This window comes from Sphaeramia orbicularis, chromosome 22, assembly GCF_902148855.1.
Source record: "Sphaeramia orbicularis chromosome 22, fSphaOr1.1, whole genome shotgun sequence".
Lineage (NCBI taxonomy): Eukaryota > Metazoa > Chordata > Actinopteri > Kurtiformes > Apogonidae > Sphaeramia > Sphaeramia orbicularis.
This window is the reverse complement of record NC_043978.1, coordinates 50,829,198-50,849,610: the sequence shown is the minus strand read 5'-3', so window position 1 is coordinate 50,849,610 and position 20,413 is coordinate 50,829,198. Positions and strand designations below refer to the sequence as shown.

The following is a 20,413-nucleotide window of genomic DNA, read 5'->3' as shown; positions in this document are numbered from 1 at the left end:
ATAACCTTGATGCAGACACCTGCTTTCATCACCCCTGATTTGTCACACCCCTGTCACATGATCATTTAAAGACATCAGCCTCAACAACCAGCTGTGAACATCAATACTAAATTAGAGCTCTTTCTGTTCTTGTCTCTGTTAGCAGCCATTTAGCTATTAAATGCATCTTTCTATTGCACTGATCTCACAACATTCATGGCAGGAAAGCTGTTTTTTGCTCCAATTCCCAAGTTCAGCATCATTATCAGCTTCATGTCGTGTATAACACTGGTGTTAGAACAGGCCAGTTAATTCTATGCCAAAATTACTGTGTGGACAGATATCAGATTCATGTTAAAATGAAAATGTATGTGGGGATGTTAAATCTTTCAAATGGAAGGAAATAATTGCACAGATATATAAAAGTGTTCCTTGCGTGGGTAAAAGTTTAAAATAATGTTGATTTGTTCAGTGTTTACAGTTTCCTGTTTTATGGAAATATGTTTTTCTACCATTGGTTTCCATTCTGTTGTAATAAAGAGCGAATTTTGCAAATCTGTTTTTCTTGTTGAACCTGTCTGTAAGAAGTGTGTCGACCTAATCTCCTTAGGTTCACTGAAGTGGCCACGCTGTCAGATGGTTGCTTTAATCCTCTCTCTCAGTTTCTCTTCCTCGTTCATCCCCAGCAGTCCAATCGGCTCACATTTTCATGCACAAGCACCACTTACAGCCAAGCATGAGTCTGTGAAAGCCCCGAAAAGACACAGCGAGAAGAGGAGTGTGAAGTGCTGAGGTCATGTGGAGCATGACTTGTATTATCCAGTCATGAGCTCAAACACGCAGCAAGTCACTGTATTTCTGATCATAACTTTGCTCCTTTTCATCAATGCCTGGCTGCTGCTACAGGTTGTTTTTGGATAAGAGGAGGAGGTGAGTTAGTGTCTGTTATTATATTTTCCTGCACATGGGTATGCATATGGCTCATATTTATCATATTTATCTTAAGATTTTTCAGCTTGGCAAGATCATATTCCCACTGTGGAGCATCTGTGCAGAAATAGAGTAGAAACATGAGCACTGAAGAATGCTCTTAATTTGAAAATCTTTCTGTATCATATCACATCATGTGTATGTGCAATCACACTGTAAATATGTAAATATCTTTAAACTTTATAGTTAAATGTTTATAATTTTAAGAACGTTTATTTCTACCTGCCTTTTGTTGCACTGGTGTATATTGCTGTTGTAAACTCTTAAATTTCCCCATGGTGGGATCAATAAAATCTTATCTTACTTTGAGTTTAATTATATTTTGCTTATTCGTTATAATTTACATATTTTAAAGCTATTCTTATCAAAACTCTTATAGCCAAATAAAACTGCACGGAAACATGGTATTATACTTTTAAATATTAAGTCGTTCAGTGATTTGTGTGTATAAAAACAAGGCTTTTATTCTGAAAATCATAACCGGATGTTTGCAATCTGTTGGCATTTCAATTTAGTCGTTAATTGAATTATCCATATTACTCTAAATTATACGGTTTTGACTGAAATTAAATATTGCGATGGAAGAATAGCGTTAAAGTAACAAAATTATGCTTCATGGTGTAAAAATTGTGAGGAGGTATATGTAAAGCAGTGCTAATGCTAACTAGCCGAGTAGTGACATCAGTGAAGTTAGCATCTCTACCGGAAGTACCGGCAGCAGGTGTCCGCACTTGCGCCGTCCTCTTCAGATCTGCAGGTCGGTAAAGTGGACTGTAATGTGACCAACAGAGGAGAGGAGTCGGCGGTAGAGGCCATGGCCGGGTCAGCTGCTTGTTGTCCGGTGCTAGCCACGTCTTTTCAGAGCTAATGCTTACTTAGCCGTCGACCGTCAGCATCCCGTCGGACCACCGCGGACGGCGCACCGCGACCTTGGGGGCGTTGTCATGGATCTGACCCGGTTGGCTGTGGATGCTGGACAGTTCATCAACCGGGCAGTTCAGGTAAAAAAAAAAAAAAAAAAGAACCGCTTCAGATTAAATCATTGCAAGTCAGTATACTGTAGAATGAGCTAATAAATGATCGGTAGCTGTGGGACTAAGGGCTGAGGTCAGAGACATGAAGCTGAACTAGTACATGAAGAAAATGTCAATAATGTGGTCCGATCATTTGTTTATTTCAAGTGATCGACTATAAATGTTCTTCTGTTTAGTACACGGAGGAGACTCTAGGCCAGGCTGACAGAACAGAGCTGGACCCGGGTCTGGAGGAGCTCCTCAACAGGGCAGATGCCACCAAGACGTGGACGGACCAGATCATCAGCCAGACAGAAGTTTTACTGCAGCCCAACGCAGGTGAGAGCCCCAGAACTGGGCCACACGACCCCAGAACTGGGCTAAATGACCCCACGACCCCAGAACTGGGCTAAATGACCCCAGAACTGGGCTACACGACCCCAGAACTGGGCTACACGACCCCAGAACTGGGCTACACGACCCCAGAACTGGGCCACACGACCCCAGAACTGGGCTAAATGACCACACGACCCCAGAACTGGGCTACACGACCCCAGAACTGGGCCACACGACCCCAGAACTGGGCCACACGACCCCAGAACTGGGCTAAATGACCACACGACCCCAGAACTGGGCTACACGACCCCAGAACTGGGCTACACGACCCCAGAACTGGGCTACACGACCCCAGAACTGGGCTACACGACCCCAGAACTGGGCTAAATGACCACACGACCCCAGAACTGGGCTAAATGACCCCAGAACTGGGCTACACGACCCCAGAACTGGGCCACACGACCCCAGAACTGGGCTAAATGACCACACGACCCCAGAACTGGGCTAAATGACCCCAGAACTGGGCTACACGACCCCAGAACTGGGCCACACGACCCCAGAACTGGGCCACACGACCCCAGAACTGGGCCACACGACCCCAGAACTGGGCCACACGACCCCAGAACTGGGCTAAATGACCCCAGAACTGGGCCACACGACCCCAGAACTGGGCTAAATGACCCCAGAACTGGGCTAAATGACCCCAGAACTGGGCCACACGACCCCAGAACTGGGCTACACGACCCCAGAACTGGGCTACACGACCCCAGAACTGGGCTACACAACTCCAGAACTGGGCTACAGGATCCTAGAACTGGGCTAAATGACTCTAGGCTACATGACCCCAGAACTGGGCTAAATGACTCCAGGCTACATGACCCCAGAACTGGTCTACATGACCCCAGAACTGGTCTACACGACCTCAGAACTGGTCTACACGACCTCAGAACTGGTCTACACGACCTCAGAACTGGTCTACATGACCTCCATCTGTGTGTCCAAGTGTTCAAGGAATGGATTTCACTCAGAATTTACCAAAATAAATGATTTCAGCTCAATCCATTAGATGATTTAGACCACAGGTGTCAAGCATGCGGCCAGGGGACAAATCCGGCCCGCCAAAGGGTCCAGTCCGGCCCTTGGGATGAATTTGTGAAATGCAAAAATTACACTGAAGATATTAACAACCATTTTAGTTCAGGTTCCACATTCAGACCAATTCAATCTCAAGTGGGTCAGACCAGTAAAATACTATTATAATTACATATAAATAATGACAACTCCACATTTTTCTTTTTGTAAATGTAAATATTTTCATGTATTTCCACTAAAACAAAGAATAATTTTGCAAAAAATGTGAATAACCTGAACAAATATGAACAACCTGAAATGTCTTAAGAGAAGTAAGTACAATTTTAACAAGATTCTGTCTGTTATTTTAAATGTTTTGTGTATTTGTTGATCCACTGTGATCTGAACATTATAATGTACATATGTAAAATGATAAACTGAGGCAGAATATTGTTAAAAATTACATTCATTTTTTTCAGTTTGTTCATGTTATTCACAATGTTTGAAAGGATAGTTTGTAGATATAAACCTTTTCATAATGTAAATTTACTTTTTTCGCTCTAAAACATAGAGAAAAGTTCGGAGATGACATTATTTATATATTATGTTATTATTTTACTGGTCTGGCCCACTTCAGATCAAATTTAGCTGAATGTGGAACTGAACTAAAATGAGTTTGACACCCCTGATTTAGACGATAAATAGGATAAGACCGTTTATTTGCCATTTGTGCACATTCAGGTACATAGGCCTTATTGTGCTGAGGTTTCTCAGAGTACAAGTATAAAAAAAAATTAAAACATACAATCAGAATAAAGGTTCGAAAATATAGGCAGTATAAAAACAATGAAAAGACAATAACACCCTGACTTGCAATAAATATCTAAAAAAATCTAAAAATACATACTCTCCACAACAGATAGTAACCATGAACTTTTATTCAAGTGTAAGTACAGATTTGAGGTACATTATATGGACAAAAGTATTGGGACATGTTGAATTCAGGTGTTTCTTTTCTAACAGGGGTCTGGGATACAAAACAATAATGACAAATGACATAATAGTTATATTGTGATAAATATCATTGCACTGGTTAGTTTTGTTTAAATTGTTATCTTTGCTTCCAAAAATGCCCCAGTGATGGTTTTTACTTAATTTCTCTTAACACTGATTTAGTTTTTGTTGTTTTTTAGTATCCACGACCATAATTTGTGACTATGATATTTCAAATCATCATGAACAGGACATCTTACAGCTGTAGCCATGATGTGTCCCAATATTCTTGTCCTTATAGTTTATAAACATCAGTATTTCCTTAAAGTTTAATGGGACATTTTTCTCCCTAAGTGAGATGTGAAGGAAGTAGATGGTTAGTTGTGGTAGAAAAATATTTACACTTAGAGCACGAAAAATAGTTTAGAAATTTTGAGGTAGAAAATCATAGTTATGGATAAAAAAAAAAAATTAAATCATTGTTGTAATCATTGTAAGTAAAAACCATCTCTGAGGCATTTTGGAAGTCAAGATAACATCCATATCCATATGGTGTACTTTCCTGGAGTATTTCCATTCATCTCAGCAGCAAATGTTGCTACTAGTTCTGGCAGCTTCAGTTATTTTCCACATGACAATTTTTCATGCTTCTAATTTCTGGTGATAACCATCTCAGATTGTGTTTACTGTGAATGATGGTGATGATCTGAATGATTAAGTGGGTTTACATAATTCTCATCCTTCTTAAACTACATAAATTCTCTAAAGCCCCTCTTGGATTCTCCTGAAAATGCATTGTCACACAGCTGAAAAAATGCCTGTTCTGAGCTCATGAAAAGTTGAGTTGTAATAGATCTGTGGTTCTCACTGAGCAAAATGCTACATTTCTGATGATCGTATAGAATATGATGCATTACAATAAACCACCTAACAGTATATAAAGTCATTCAAGTGAGTTCAACCTAAATGTGTTCAGCAGTAAAATACAACATACTATTATTAGAGAGAAGTCCTGTACCAGAACGCTGTCTCTGCCTTTAACCCTACATCTCCATGAGTAAACATATAACATCTGAATCTTGTTGTTTACACACATCTGTATTATATACCATTGAGTTTTCTCCTTCAACTCAAAAATTCAGTCTGTCACAATGACATTGTGTCTTTGAAATTCCACATGCTACATCAGCTGATGGTTTGCGTTATAGCTGTTAGCTTAGCTCCGTTTCAGACAAAAACAGCCACAGTAAAACCACTAATCACTCAGCAGCTCCACTAAACATCTGTTTTGAATTGTCCAAAGGTCAGAACTGTCCTGTCCTGAACTGAACCTGAACTGTACTCAAGGTTAAAATGACAAAGATAGCAACCATAATAACAGAACGTAGTATCTTTATACCTTCATAACAAAACTCACCACCATTTCAACATCAAACTTCATTCATTTCTTTCTTTTTTTTTTATCCTTGCAGCACTTTCTTTGACACTTAAAGTTTTTTCTCACTAGTTCTCATCTCACCTGGGCCTTGGTGTCAGAGACCAGCAGACTCGAGGCCACAGTAACTCACTTTCCCTTCTAGTGGTCATCTACGTTTGTCAGTGACGTCGGCCTGTGGGTCTGGAATACAATACACCGACATCTTTGACATAACGTCAGAGCTCTTTATTCTAAACACTCTAAAGATACATTTAATCATTATTGTATAGTTTAAGGTAGAAATACTATATATCGCTCCTTTAATGCAGCAGTAACATGAATCTAGAAACATCATATACAATAGTGAAAACACCATTGATGTTTGTGCTAACCCATAGCCCTTTACAGGGACCAGGAAGTGTCTGTTGGCCATAGTGGTTTATTTAAACCCACGAAATGATGACGTTAGCTGAGGGACATCGTAGCTCTGCTTGTTTGCCCTTGTTCTACAGCGTCTCCCATGTGGCCCTCTGTCCCTTTGACTATAATTGGTCTGTAAAGATGAATAAGATCGGGGATTCTTATGCCTGTTTGAATCCAGTTACCTCAGTGAATCCAATTATACGTGGACGTGGTCTGCAGTTTATCAAATAAGGAAACCATTCAGATGACAGAAATAATAACCCTTTATAAAGAGGCACATCCAGCATCAGCATGTACCTTTAAATCATGCCTCGGTTCTCTCACAAACAAGGGCTATATATTATATTAAGAGCATGCTTTAACTATGACAAGTAAACTTGCACTTCCCCATGTCTTTACTACTTGTTTCAAGGTTAAACAGTGGTTTGTGAGTTGTTTCTTTTTGTACATTTGTCATAGCATTTTTTACAGCTTTCTTATAATTTTGTGATTGCCTGGGCACTATTCCAACTATGGGCTATTGTAAAACTCTACACAATAGCCAAAAACCTTGCACAAAACCAGAAAAACATGATATGATACATGTCTTGGAAATGCAAACAATTCTTGCTCATCAAAAAAAAAAAAAAAATCTATGCGGCAATAGAGTGCACGCAAACATAAGACTTGTACAAATGAAAAACACCTGTGGCTTTTGCTTTTAGTCTGTGCAGTTTGCAATAAGGTCTTTGATCCATGGAAACACACATTCAAAAAGTTTGTTAAAAAAGGTAGTTGGAAAAAACAGTTTAAGTTATGTTTATTTTTCAACATATGCTCCATCGAGGTCAGTCGACTTCTGCAAGCGTTGATACCAGCCTTTAAGTCTATCCAAGTAAAACTGAGAGCCATGCGATTTAAACCACGTCAAAGCTATGTTCGTTTTCCACAAACTTTTTGAAGCTCCCTCGTACAGCTGTGTGAAGTATGGATGTGTATTCCTAAAACAATTTTTTTACGAAAAAAAAAACAAAACAAAAACACTCCACAAGCAGCAAAACTGTTGAAGAAGTAAAAAAAAACAAACCATTTCTTCCAGGCAAAGATGAGGATAAATGTCGTCTACCCTGCCTCCACTCCAGACCTCGTACTCTCTGTCCAGTTTTGGCCCCACTGGTGTGTAATTATGATTACCTAAAAGCATTTTAGCATTTATCAGTGTGGAAAAGCAATAACTGACAAAAATAGTAAAGCAGTATATAGATTAAAATGGCAACTTTTAGTGTAAAGCAGAGACGTTCATTCAGTTTTTCACGTATAGACAGTGTTACAGTCTCCAGACAATAAGAACGTAAGTCATCTCAAAAAGAAAAGAGACCCCAACATACAGAAAGGACTCTATAAAAATGAAATGATTTTAAGGATTTTATTAATCCAAGTTAAACAAAATTAACCCAGTAAATCAACACTGAAGTCATTTAAGAAAATAACTCAAAAGGCAATACATACCAAAAATGAACTCAATGAACCAAAAAGACCTGGACGTGCCGGCAAAAATAAATAAAATGGAGGGGGAAAGCAGGCCACCCCCTATAGGGACATAGAAGCTGCTCCCCCTCCCTAACCAAAAGAACTTGTTGAACTAAATCTAAAACAAAAAGTCTGACCACCAGCCACTCCCAGGCCAAACTAAAAGAAATTAACTTAAATGTTAACTAAAAAGAAATAAGCTTCCAGGCCTAAAGCTCAGCTGGGTTTGGAGTGGTTTGGATCTGACTGGCTTTTGTGGCAGGCTGACAATCAGGGTGGCTGGTTCATCTGATTATCAGCAGGTGTGAGAACTGACTGAAAAAGCCACAGACAGGGTTAGACAGCACATGTCATGGCCCCACATGACAACAGAGTGTCTAGAACAGTGTTTTTCAACCTTGGGGTTGGGACCCCACGTAGGGTCGTCTGGAATTCAAATGGGGTCACCTGAAATTTCTAGTAATTGATTTTTTTTTTTTAAATCACTAATAAAAAATATATGGTGAGTTGAGAGAGACAATCACAATACATAAAAGACATGACAAACTGTGAAGCTGAAACTGAAGCACTGTGGTTCTGTTTATCTGTCAAATGTTCATTGTGGTCAGTTTCAGATGCTGCAGCTCTTTCATAATTCATAGTTTGAGTTCTTGTTTGTTCAGTATTAATTGTCAGCCTTGTAAATCCAAGCTGGACTGACTGTACATATCCTGACCAAGGAAAATAAAATTCTCCCTTTGTGCAGTAATCTATCTGGATTTACTGCCTCCATCCATAATAATATACATTATATAGACTAAATGTCATCTAAAATTTATGTTTATGTGCAACATAGTATAGCAAACAATTATGATCAAAAACAAATTAATTTTAACAAAAAAATATGTCTCCGTTTTGAATGTCTGGGGTCGCCAGAAATTTGTGATGTTAAAATAGGGTCCCAAGTCAAAAAAGGTCGGGAAGCACTGATCTAGAATGACTTCTAAGTATTCAGAATAAAAACAGTGGTATTGACAATCTGACATGGGTAACTGTTCTGTAATGCCCAGGAGCCCGTTTGGAGGACCGGCTGTACGAGCAACTGGACTGGCATGTCCCACCTCGGCCCCGCACCCACGAAGTACTGGGAGAGCAGCTGACCCACGCTGGGCTGGAACTGGGCTCCACCACACCTTATGGTGAGTTCACACACATTCAGTGGGTATTTTTAACCAAAGTCGTGTGTTTTTCATGTCATTAATGCGGTTAATAATTACTTTTTTAAATTAAGAACTCTTTTTTTAATTAGAGGGTCTGTCTGTGTAAAAATGCGAACTCTCATTAACTGAACTGTCCAGACATTGTGTCTAAAGGTCAAGGCTGGGGTGAACTGGCCTCCTGTACTTCAGAAACAAGATTTTTGACCATAACTGGATGAGGAAAACTTAACACAAATATGTTAGAATAATAGGATGTGATGACGTTTTCTGTCAAAAAGACCAAAGATCAGCTTCACTGATATTTGTGAACGTCAGAGGTTCACCTTAGGAGATGTTTTTCATACTTGGCTCAAACATTCATTTGGATTTATGTATGTGTATTTTCCATTTTGGAGGTCAAGGGTCAAAGTCACAGTGACCTCACATAACATGTTTTTGTCCTAACTGCTTATTACTGAGTGAACTTTATGAACAGATTACTGTGTGATGAGATATATATTTGCAATAATTTCATTTATACACACTTCTGTTTATGTTTTAATTATTAGTCTTCATTTTAATTTTAGATTAAATTATTTTGTATGTGTAAGTTAGGGAACTGCATTGTTGGTATTTTTTCTCATTGTTAGGGGAATAATCATTGAAAAGAAAAAGGATGTTCCATAGTTCTTCTTTGGAAAGGAATAGAAGAATGTTGGATGTGGGTCAGCTTGTCCCATGCTGTGTTTTTACCCACAACCGTCATTTAGTTTCCATAGCACAGGTTGGCCTCCAACTGAGCCAAAAGCATTAGTGTTGCGTTACAATGCGAGGACAGTGGACACATGTGATTGTACTTACAGATCTTGCGACATAGTCCTGCTGAAATGTTGTTGAACTGTAGTGTTTTTCATTTGTTTTAGGATCTGCACTGATCAGGTGTGGAGAGGTTCAGAAGCAGCTGGGTGAGGCAGAGAGAAAGTTTGTGCAAAGCACTAACATCCACTTTCTTACCCCTCTGCGGAGTTTCACTGAGGGCCAGTACAGAGCCATACAGGTCACACATTCTCATACATTGCTTTGCTAGATTTTCTGTTTAGTCTGGTTTTTATGTTCAGCATTTTTTTAACATCATATGCATCTATTTGTGTGTTTGTTAACAGGATGAGCGCAAGACGTTGGTTAATAAGCGTTTGGACTTGGACATAGCAAAAAGCAGGCTGAGGAAAGCCCACGAGGCCGACAGAGAGTCCAGAGTGAGTTCCACTGGTGTTGTTAAAGGGTGCCTGTAGTGGATTTTTATTGCTAGCTATTTCAAAAGATCACGTATAATACCAGCGGTTTCGTCCAGTAACTTATGTTGTAGCCCGTTTTCAAGTACATGTGAGTACTAAGTCACTGCTCCGTCAGTCATGCATGGTCAGAGACATGTTGCCTCCTTCACTGGTAGGGACTCGTATTATCCGATTACCTGGGCTGCGATGGACTGGTCACACCCCCCATGCAGCAGACGCCAGTCTATGACACATTAGATGGATGGACATATTTATACGGACGGACTTTATTTATCCCAAAGTGGTAAATTACAGTGTAGCAGCAGCATGACATTAATACAATTCAAACAGAATACGACAGCAAACATGAGTAAAAAAGACACACACAGGAGCAAACACTATGTATAATAAATTAGAAGTATGAAAAGAGCAAAGTAGAATCTGGATCATAACTGTAATGTGCTCAAATAGATCTGTAAGGTGCAAAACAAGCTGGAATATTTAGAATGAAATCGTCCAGTGCTGGGTCGTGTCTCTAGGACACAGGTGTCAAACGTGGCCCAGGGGCCAAATCCGGCCCACCAAAGGGTCCAGTCTGGCCCCTGGGATGAATTTGTGAAATGCAAAAATTACACTGAAAATATTAACAATCCTTTTAGTTCAGGTTCCACATTCAGAACAATTCAATCTCAAGTGGGCAGGATTCAGTAAAATACTATCATAATTACATAGAAATAAATGTAAATATAAATATTTTCATGTATTTACACTAAAACAAAGTATAATTTCACCAAAAAATGTGAATAACCTGAACAAATATGAACAACCTGAAATGTCTTAAGTAAGTGCAATTTTGACAATATTCCACCTGTTACTAAATGTTTTGTGTATTTGTAGATCCACTATGATCTGTAAGTCATAATGTACAAGGTTTTTCCTCGAAAAAAATTTGTAAGAGGGAGCACAGGTAGGCGAGGGAGTGAACCGATGGTGCAGGGGATGGTGCATGGTCTGAAAAGACACCAATTCGTGTCGTTTTGAACCGTCAGATGGTCTACCTACTATGTTTACGATAATTTTGGAATAATTATATCATTTTTGATGACCAGGCACATTGTCATGTGTTGTTACTGTGGTAGTTTCGCTGGGAAAAGATCGTTTTTGGAAAGATTGCATGTTGTGTAAGTACTGTGTTGCATGTAACTATAAGTGTACGATGTAACTGTGAGCTTCGGGGTAAAAAAAACCCCAAAAAACGGAATTTTGGTAAGGGGGCGCTAGCCGAAAGTATGAGGGCGCAGCACCCCTGTTCCCCGGTTAAGAAAAACCCTTTATGTACATGTGTAAATGATAAACTGAGGCAGAATATTGTTAAAATTACACTTCATTTTTCAGTTTGTTCATGTTATTCACATTGTCTGAAAGGATAGTTTGTAGATGTAAACCTTTTCATAATGTAATTTGACTTTTTTTGCTCTAAAACATAGAAAAAAGTTTGGAGTTGACATTATTTATATATTATTCTGTTATTATTTTACTGGTTCGGCCCACTGCAGATCAAATTTAGATGAATGGGGAACTGAACTAAAATGAGTTTGACACCCCTGCTCTAGGACAATGGCAGAGTGCAAAGCTTACAGCTGCACAAACGACGAGCGTGAACTCGTGCTTTAACTCAGTCTCGCTCACTGACTTCTGCTTGTTTACGTCACTTCTGTCCAACAATGGCTGCTCCCCACAAGTTCTGCCCCCAGCTTTAATTCATGTAATAAAAAGGTCCAGTGTGGTGCATTTATGGCAATGTTCTTTTTTTTTACTGAATTTGCGTCTCTCTTGCTTATAAGTAATACACAAAGCACAATTAGGCCTTGTCCATATGAAAACGGTTGCGGTTGTTTCTGCAAAAGTTTTGTATCAGATAGGTCTTTTGTCCACACGAAACCGGCATTTTCAGTCACTGAAACCGCTACTTTTTGAAATCAGGTTCCAGAGTGGATAACTCTGAAATTGCTGGTTTCGCATCTTTGTCTGTATGACCAAACTGCAACTTTTATGACACAATAGCCCCGCCTCTCTAACCTTTCATCCCGGAAGCAAGATGCCACTTCAAAACAACAACAATAACAATGGCAGACTACAGAGTAGTGCTCGTGCTACAACAGCTTTTGAGCTTTTTGGAAATATTGAATCAAAATCTTCGGCTACTCTTTCATTTCAATGAGCAACCAACAACCATAGCTAACAATGCTTTTGGATCTACTGTGAAGAGGGGCAACCAGAAGGGCAACCGGAAGGAAATATCGGATCAGACCCTGTAGAACCAAGTACGCTTTATGTGTACGCTCCACATCTTCTTTTCCGTTTTTTGCAAGAGCATTACAATGCCACATACAGGCCTGGCATTTGTACTACATCATTTTCAGGCGTTTTCAGTGCTTTCGTGTGGACACAGATATTTCCTGAAATGACTCAAGTGTTTGCGGAGCACTTTTTTAAAAACGCCAAGAAAAACATCAGATAGGAAAAGATGTGGTTTCATGTGGACATGGCCTTAATGTTGTATGCATGACCAGTACAGGTACACTTTAAACACACGTTGCCTTTTGGTAATTTAGAACCATAATGTTTACTGTCCTGATCATGGAGAAAATCCCCCCCCTTACCCCTCCCTTTTTTTCTGTACTTTTCTGTTCCTTTGTCAGAATCTAAATGTCAACCCATTGCAGGACGACTACGTGGCTCACGTCTCCTACATGTTCAGCTTCTTACGTGTTAAATGGCTCAAGGTCAGTGTTGGTCTCATAGGGTGTAAACATCAGCGGAGACACTTGGGTTTTTTGTCCTCATTGTCCTCATCTGTCTCTCTCTTATCAGATGTGGGCTCAGGAAATCTGCCAGGTGAGTGCATGCTTATCTCTAAGTCCACACAGCGTCATAAATTCAGCTGGAGCTCTAAGTCTAATGGACCAAAACAGTGTTTTACTGTCAGCAGTTATAGAATTTATTATCAATATGTTTACAGTCTTAATAGTTTTCTTTCTATTGTTTTATTGTTTAGTTCATTTTGGGGGATTTGGTGTGGGATTGTGTTTCTGCTAATGGGAAATTTTCAGAAACAATGCTGGTAATATGAAGGCAGATTCAAAGACAATATAAATATTGTATTTGTGTGTGTGTGCGTGTGTGTGTGTGTTTGTAGGCAGAGATGGAGCTGAGAATCTGTCAGAGCCTGTTTGATCGACAGTCAGAAATAACAAAACAGCTTCTGGACGGACTCAGCAACACACACGTGAGTCTAGAAACACATAAATATCAAATCAATACAATATTCTGTTACATAATATTCAAGTTTGGTGTGAGGAGCATGTTTGAACATCTTACAAAAATAGATTGCAGATTACATGGATCTGTTTTTTCTTCTCTCATCTGTGTTTCAGACCAACCACATGCGCAGCCTGGTGGACTTCGTGGAGGCTCAGGCCTGTTACTTTGCCCAGTGTAACCAACACGCTCAGGAGCTGCAGAAACAGCTGGCCAGGTCTGTACAGTCTGTTTATTCTATCAAAACAGCTAAATCAGACACCTGGGATTTTTTTAGCAATATAATGTTGGATTTTTTTTTTTTTTATTTATATGTTTTAAATTGAGCATTAAGGGCCAGATCTACTAAAGATTTGCATGTATAAAAATGTGTGCAAACTCATTACACACGCAAAAAAATGTACAAACTGATGTACTAACAGTTGCGTCTTTCAAAGGTGCAAAATAACATGTCTGCATCCAGTTAGTACGTTTGCCACAATGAATATGGAATATGGGACGTTTACACGCAATTGTGTTTGTGCTGGGAGGAGAAAATGTAAATATATTAATTTAGCACACGCAAAGTAATTTATTGAACCCGAAAGCAATTTTGCTGATAGAAACTGCGTCTATATTTAACACTTCTCAAAGGGAGGTGCACATGGTTTGGATGCATAATTGCGCACACATGGAAGTGGTTATTGTCACAAAAAGGAGACACAGAAATGATGAAACAAGACGTAGAGCAGAGGTCGCGTTAACCGAAAATATTCCGTCATTGACAGATTTTTTTTAAAAATGACGGAAAATTCTGAAGGCCGTCCGTCATTTTGACAGATTCAACTACTGAGGGTAATCTACTGTTAACCTCTCCTGCTCAGTTCGTCCGACCGAAGTCAGCGAGCACAGGGCAGATTTCCTCCAGGGCCGATGTCGGGTTAACTCCCTTGCTGGTAGTGGAAGACAGCAGCTTTTATTTATGCTCAGTATATCGATGTTTGTACACTTTTTCCTTCTGTCCTCTGATACACTCATACTCAAAACTGCCGCTCCCTCACCTTGCTCGACCACTCACACCATACGCACACGCACGCGCCACACACCGCTCTCGCACTTAAAGGAACACACACACACACACACCAGTCTCATACTACCAAAGAAAGTTTTCACACAACACTGTGAACAGAACCTGTTTGCAGAATCGCTGGTCTGTCTGTCTCTTAACAAGGCATCAAACATTCCAGAACAGCCTCCACCTGTATAGAACCAACAGCACCACTGTTCACAACTACACTGAATACAACAGCGGTACTGCAGTCACATGACTCACCCTTAGTTCACCTGTAGTAGACCCCCTGTCCAGTTAGTCCACCTGTAGTAGACCCCCTGTCCAGTTAGTCCACCTGTAGTAGACCCCCTGTCCAGTTAGTCCACCAGTAGTAGACCCCCTGTCCAGTTAGTTCACCTGTAGTAGACCCCCTGTCCAGTTAGTCCACCAGTAGTAGACCCCCTGTCCAGTTAGTCCACCAGTAGTAGACCCCCTGTCCAGTTAGTCCACCTGTAGTAGACCCCCTGTCCAGTTAGTTCACCTGTAGTAGACCCCCTGTCCAATTGGTGCCAGTGTGAACATTAATCAGTCAGTGTCCAGTCTTGGGTCATTGTTTAGCTGACTTTAGCCAAAATTAGATGCTACTTTGCTAGCACAAACTGTGAAGACAGCCAAGTCTCCTTAGTTATTTTAGAAAGCCCAGTTAAATCCGATGTCATTAATAAACGCAGTGAAAAAAGAGGGACGGATGCGGTGGAGGATGACGGAAAAGCAAGGAATACGCCAGTGGCATTTGGTGTGCTATATGTACGCATTTTCTACCTTTCATGTGTTATTTGATGGCATGTCAATTTGTGCGTAGATCTCTGGTTCATATAACCTGAACCCTAACCCTCAGTGCATAACACACCAATTAAAAGTGGCGTATATAATTATGCGAGTCGTGATATCACGTTGGTTTATCAGCCAGCAGCAACTACAGTTGCTGCATCATTGAAATGTTTTTGAACATTAAATACTACTAAATATATCTCTTTATCATTAAAAAATAAAAATTTGAAATGACGGATAATAATATGTTATGACGGAATTTTTACGACCCTGTCCGTCAAAATGACGGACAATAAAAATGTCTAGCGCAACCTCTGACGTAGAGAACACATTTTTCACCTACGTGTGAACATTTTTGGAATGATTCTTTTCCACTTGATCTGACGATTGTGATTAAAAATACGCACTGACATTAGGCCATAGTGTGACAAAATTATGTGCGCCTGTCAGTCAAACCAACAACCCCACCCCCCATCTCTAAAATGAAAAATAAATTAATGAATGAGTCGTGCAATACCTTCTATGACAAAACTCCTTTATCATTACATTTCCTTGCATCTGGATCATTTCAGTGCACTGTTACCGTTAATGCTGGTGTATCCCAGAGCAGTTTTTCCAGCATATTGTCTCCAATCCTCATTTCAATAGGGCGGTCTCCAAGACTTTGCACCTTTTGTAATTTGTGCAAGCAATCTTTATAAATCACCTGCAAACCGCAGTTCAGTCCCACACGCAAAACTGTAGATTGCACACACAAATTAGTACACGCAAATTGGGACCTTAATGGATCTGGCCCTGAACATGTTAGTTAAAAACAAAATAAAAATGATGAGGAATTATATTTAAAAGCATTTCATTCTTATTTAAAGCTAATCAGAGCTAAGCTAACAGAGGAAAACTGGTCAGGGAGCTGTTTTGGGTCACCATTTGGCTGAGGAAAATATATCGCAGTAATATGATGTGTGGAGTCATTTTCTTAATTAAATTAGAAGAACAGATAAATGTTGACCCTAACAAAGGTGTTTGAAATGCAGGAGAAACCTCAGTAAAACGTTGAGCAGGATTAAAAAGATGTAAAAAAGACACAAAACTAAACTAGAAAAGCACTCGGCGGGTGCAGACCTCCGCCAAGGCAGATCAGTGCCCTCCCCCCAGTCACCAACAAAATTTAATCATTTGTTCCTTGTGCCAGTATCGACATTTCCTGAAATTTTCATCCAAATCTGTCCATACCTTTTTGAGTTATCTTGCAAAGGACAGACACAGACAGACAGACAAACAAACAAACCAACGCCGGCAAAAACATAACCTCCTTGGCAGAGGTAATAACAAGACACATGATGTGAAAAACCAAAAAAATCATAAAGATTTTTTTGAGACAGTGGAAAAGTCTTTTCTAAGGTGAAGTCCTGCAAAGACACCAAGTTCTTCTATCGTGTATTGAAGTGAAACAGGGTGAGAACCACTGCTTTAGATGAATCACACTTGTCTTCGGTGACACTGACTGCAGGATCCATCGACAGTGTCTTTACAAATCTGTTACAAGTTGAAGTGGTTTCAGTGCAACCTTTGTACGTGAGGAAGCGAGAGGCAATAAACTGACTAAATCCCCACAAAAAAGTCAAATCAAAAGACGTTGCTTAAAGTATTTGAAGTATTATTTAAGTATGAATAGAACAAGCAGATTCTGTATTTTCTTACTGCTTACATATACAAACTCTAAATATGAACAACTCATTCAGAGATACCAAAAACACAACTCTTATTTTTCACATTATTATAGTGTTTAATTTCTTCACTTAAATCCACCAAATTCTACGCCACACTTGACAATAATTATCTAAGCAAAATATGTCCGATGTTACCACAGATGAAAACACTTAGAATGTTTGGCTTGTTGGGAAAATGTCCAGGTGTAAAACTAATCTACATAAATTTACATACACCAACTAATTTAACCCTTTCATGCATGAATTATTAGAACCTTAGTCAAGACTTTTTTTTCTGGAGTGTTTTTACACCTCCTTAGGCATAAGAAAAAAATGCAATTGAGTTTTTTTTTTTTTTTCATGGGGTTACAAAAATGTCCATGCATTTAATTTTTTAAGTAAAGAAATATGTATTTAAAACCCAGTATCAGAAAGTAAAATGAAAACAAGGAAATAAAAACAATTTTAAGGCTGCTAATTTGATGTTTTCTCACATTTTAACATACTCTAATGCTAGTTATTACCTCATATAATATGCAAAAAAACAACTCTTTTTGTCTAACAAATAACAACTGATTTACACTTACAAATGTTACTGCAGATCAGGTTTATCAAGAACAGCAAAGTTATAGTAATGGTATGAATTGCAGTGTATTATGGGATGTTGCATAAGTGTCCACTGTCTTGGCTCATATGGAACAAAAACAACAAAACCTAAGAATATACAAGAGAACAGCTGGAGAAGAACTGTCCACTGGAGAGACCACAATGCATGAAAGGGTTAAATAAACTTACATAATGATTTTTTCTTTTCTTTGTAGTATTCCATCTGTCCTCTGCTCCAATAACTGGCAGTCTGGAATTACTAATGCACTTAATCAGCCATCCACAAGTGACGGTGTCGTCGACGAGCCCATCAGGTTAGATCAGGTCCGTCCAGCTCCCGTTGTCCTTCATCGACTTCCAGACTTCGACCAAGACTCATGGACTGCACATCCTCCGACTGGAAAAGACACGGCACTGGAGTCCTCTGCAAACACATCACCGCCTGACAACACAAATACCAACAATAACAATAACACCTGCTCTGCTGAAAGCCACTGTTCATCAGCCGACAGCCACTCTGCAGCCAAGGAAACGTCCAGTCACATCTGTACATCGGACTCAGACAGTCCACCCACAGATCAGCTCTCAGCCAGTACACGGATGACAACGGAAACAGGTTCAGCTGAGGGGCACCATGAAGCAGCATTAGGAGGTGTAGGCAGCAGTCACACCTTAGAGCTCAGGGGAGCCACAGTTCAACCTCAGAGGGAAAATACAGTAGATAATGAGGAGACAGGGACGTCTAATGACACGGCTGCAGAGCCTCTAACTAGCGATGACAACAGTGGGCGAGATGCCCACCAGCAGTGACAAAGATGTCCAGAAGACTTCATCAGTCACACAGGACATTCAGAGACAAGAGTAGACCGAGAAATATATTCATGCAGGGTTTTTTTTTATTTGAACAACACAAAAAGGAAAACAGAGCTGTTTTTTTGTGGTTTTATTGTCTAGAAAATGAAATTCAATAATTCATTCATTCATTCATTCATAATCTGAACGCGCTTTATCCTCACTGGGGTCATGGGGGTCGCTTGGAGCCTTTCCCAGCTACTTACGGGTGAAGGCGGGGTTCACCCTGGACATGTTGGCAGTTCATCGCAGGGCTGAACATATAGAGACAAACAATCACTTTCATATTCACACCTATGGGCAATTTAGATTAACCAATTAACCTATCAGTGCATGTGTTTGGATGGTGGGAGGAGCCAGAGTACCCGGAGAGAACCCACGCAGACACGAGGAGAACATGCAAACTCCACACAGAAAGGTCCCACCCCCGTCGACTGGTGTTGGAATCAAACCCAAGACCTTCTTGCTGTGAGACACCAGTGCTAACCACCGCACCACCGTGTCGCCCCCAAATTCAATAATCAGTCTTTTTTTTCTGAGATGAAAAAGAGTGACAAACTTTATGCAAATGCAGAATTTGTGCCAGAGTAATGATAGAGGAGACAGAAGGAAGCACTCAGAGAACACACACCTCCAACACAGTGACTAAATTAAGAACAATAAGGTCGACTGTGACCTTGACCTTTAACCTTTCAAACATTTTGTGGCACTAAAGCTTCACACTCTACATGTATGTGGTAAATTAGAATCAGATGAATTTTAACGATTACACTGGTCAACAACAAATTTATTGTTTAAGTTTTTTGAGCTGATTTAGGATCATTTTGGTGTGCTGAATCCAAAAATCACATTCATTTTGCTCAATCAGGTCAACTTTCTGAACTATTCTACATATTGGCTTTTTAACATTTCTGCTTACATTTATGGGCATTTTCACATCATATGATACAAAATTCTTTCATATTTCTTGCAATAAACGAGTTCTGAAGATTTTACTTTTGCCAATTTATGATTAATGTTTTTTTTAATATTACAGGTGAATGAAATGGCTTCGACTAGAAGATCTTGCAAAAATAAGCCTGACGTATTCTGCTACATCTGCGGTGAATACACCATTGTACCTAACAGGAATCCTGTTAGAAAAGGATTTTTTTTCTCTTAAAACCTATTTTGGGTGAGAACTATATAAAAAATCAACTGATAAAGTCACAAAAATGTAATCAATTTTGTGAGAAGATCAAATTTTTCAAAATCAAATTAGCAAAAAAAACCTGACCTGATTGAGAAAAACAGATGTCATTTTTGGATTTAGCGGTGCACAATGGTCCTAATTCAGTTGAAAAAACCTAGACAACTTGCAAAAACATTTTTTTGTAACCCAGTGTTATATGAGATTTGGGGAAGTTTGGACAGTTTTTCCAGACGTTTGACTCAGAATGGTAGTCTGCAGTAACTTTAATCAGGAATTCAAAACAAGAAAAAGAAATCGTCATGTGTGTAAAACTGTGGATGCCACTACACAAACAGCAGTAAAACATTTATTCCTCAGCCAAAGTAGTGAATAAGTAAATAAACTAGAAAAGCATGTGGAGATCACCACCGATCACCACCAAAATTTAATCATTTGTTACTTGTGCCAGCATCAACATTTCCTTAAATTTTCATCCAAATCCGTCCATAACTTTTTGATTTATCTTGCACACGGACAGACAGACAAACAAACAAACCAACGCCGGCAAAAACATAACCTCCTTGGCAGAGGTAACAAACTGCCTGAATGCATTTGGTCCAGTGTCATACCAGACCAAAGCCATGTCGTAGTGGATGAACTTTAAAGGAAGCCTGGAGCTGAAACAGTCTGAGCAGTGACCACTAGTTGGC

At 39.6% G+C, this 20,413-nt stretch overlaps 1 protein-coding gene across 4 annotated transcripts; it reads left to right on the top strand.

Annotated features, from left to right (window-relative positions):
- The first annotated feature begins 10 nt into the window (after positions 1-10).
- LOC115413545 (endophilin-B1-like) lies at positions 11-18,590 on the top strand. 4 transcript variants are annotated; one of them, XM_030126465.1, is made up of 11 exons: positions 11-909; positions 1,759-1,970; positions 2,180-2,321; positions 8,781-8,909; positions 9,833-9,966; positions 10,073-10,165; positions 12,886-12,969; positions 13,058-13,081; positions 13,383-13,472; positions 13,621-13,721; positions 17,896-18,590. In XM_030126465.1, the coding sequence occupies exons 2-11, from the start codon at positions 1,914-1,916 to the stop codon at positions 18,488-18,490; spliced, it is 1,449 nt and encodes a 482-aa protein (XP_029982325.1). In that variant the 5' UTR covers positions 11-909; positions 1,759-1,913; the 3' UTR covers positions 18,491-18,590. The 4 variants fall into 4 exon arrangements, with proteins under 4 accessions (XP_029982325.1, XP_029982326.1, XP_029982323.1 ...); XM_030126466.1 differs by having other exon boundaries at positions 1,719-1,970; positions 12,910-12,969; XM_030126463.1 differs by having other exon boundaries at positions 1,719-1,970.
- Positions 18,591-20,413: the final 1,823 nt, after the last annotated feature.

Bases quoted from the DNA above. Each gene is read 5' to 3' on its own strand.
- LOC115413545 (XM_030126465.1), top strand. From the start codon at position 1,914: ATGGATCTGACCCGGTTGGCTGTGGATGCTGGACAGTTCATCAACCGG. The intron at 1,971-2,179 runs GTAAAAAAAAAA...TCTTCTGTTTAG, and splicing joins TCATCAACCGGGCAGTTCAG to TACACGGAGGAGACTCTAGG. The intron at 13,473-13,620 runs GTGAGTCTAGAA...TCTGTGTTTCAG, and splicing joins ACGGACTCAGCAACACACAC to ACCAACCACATGCGCAGCCT.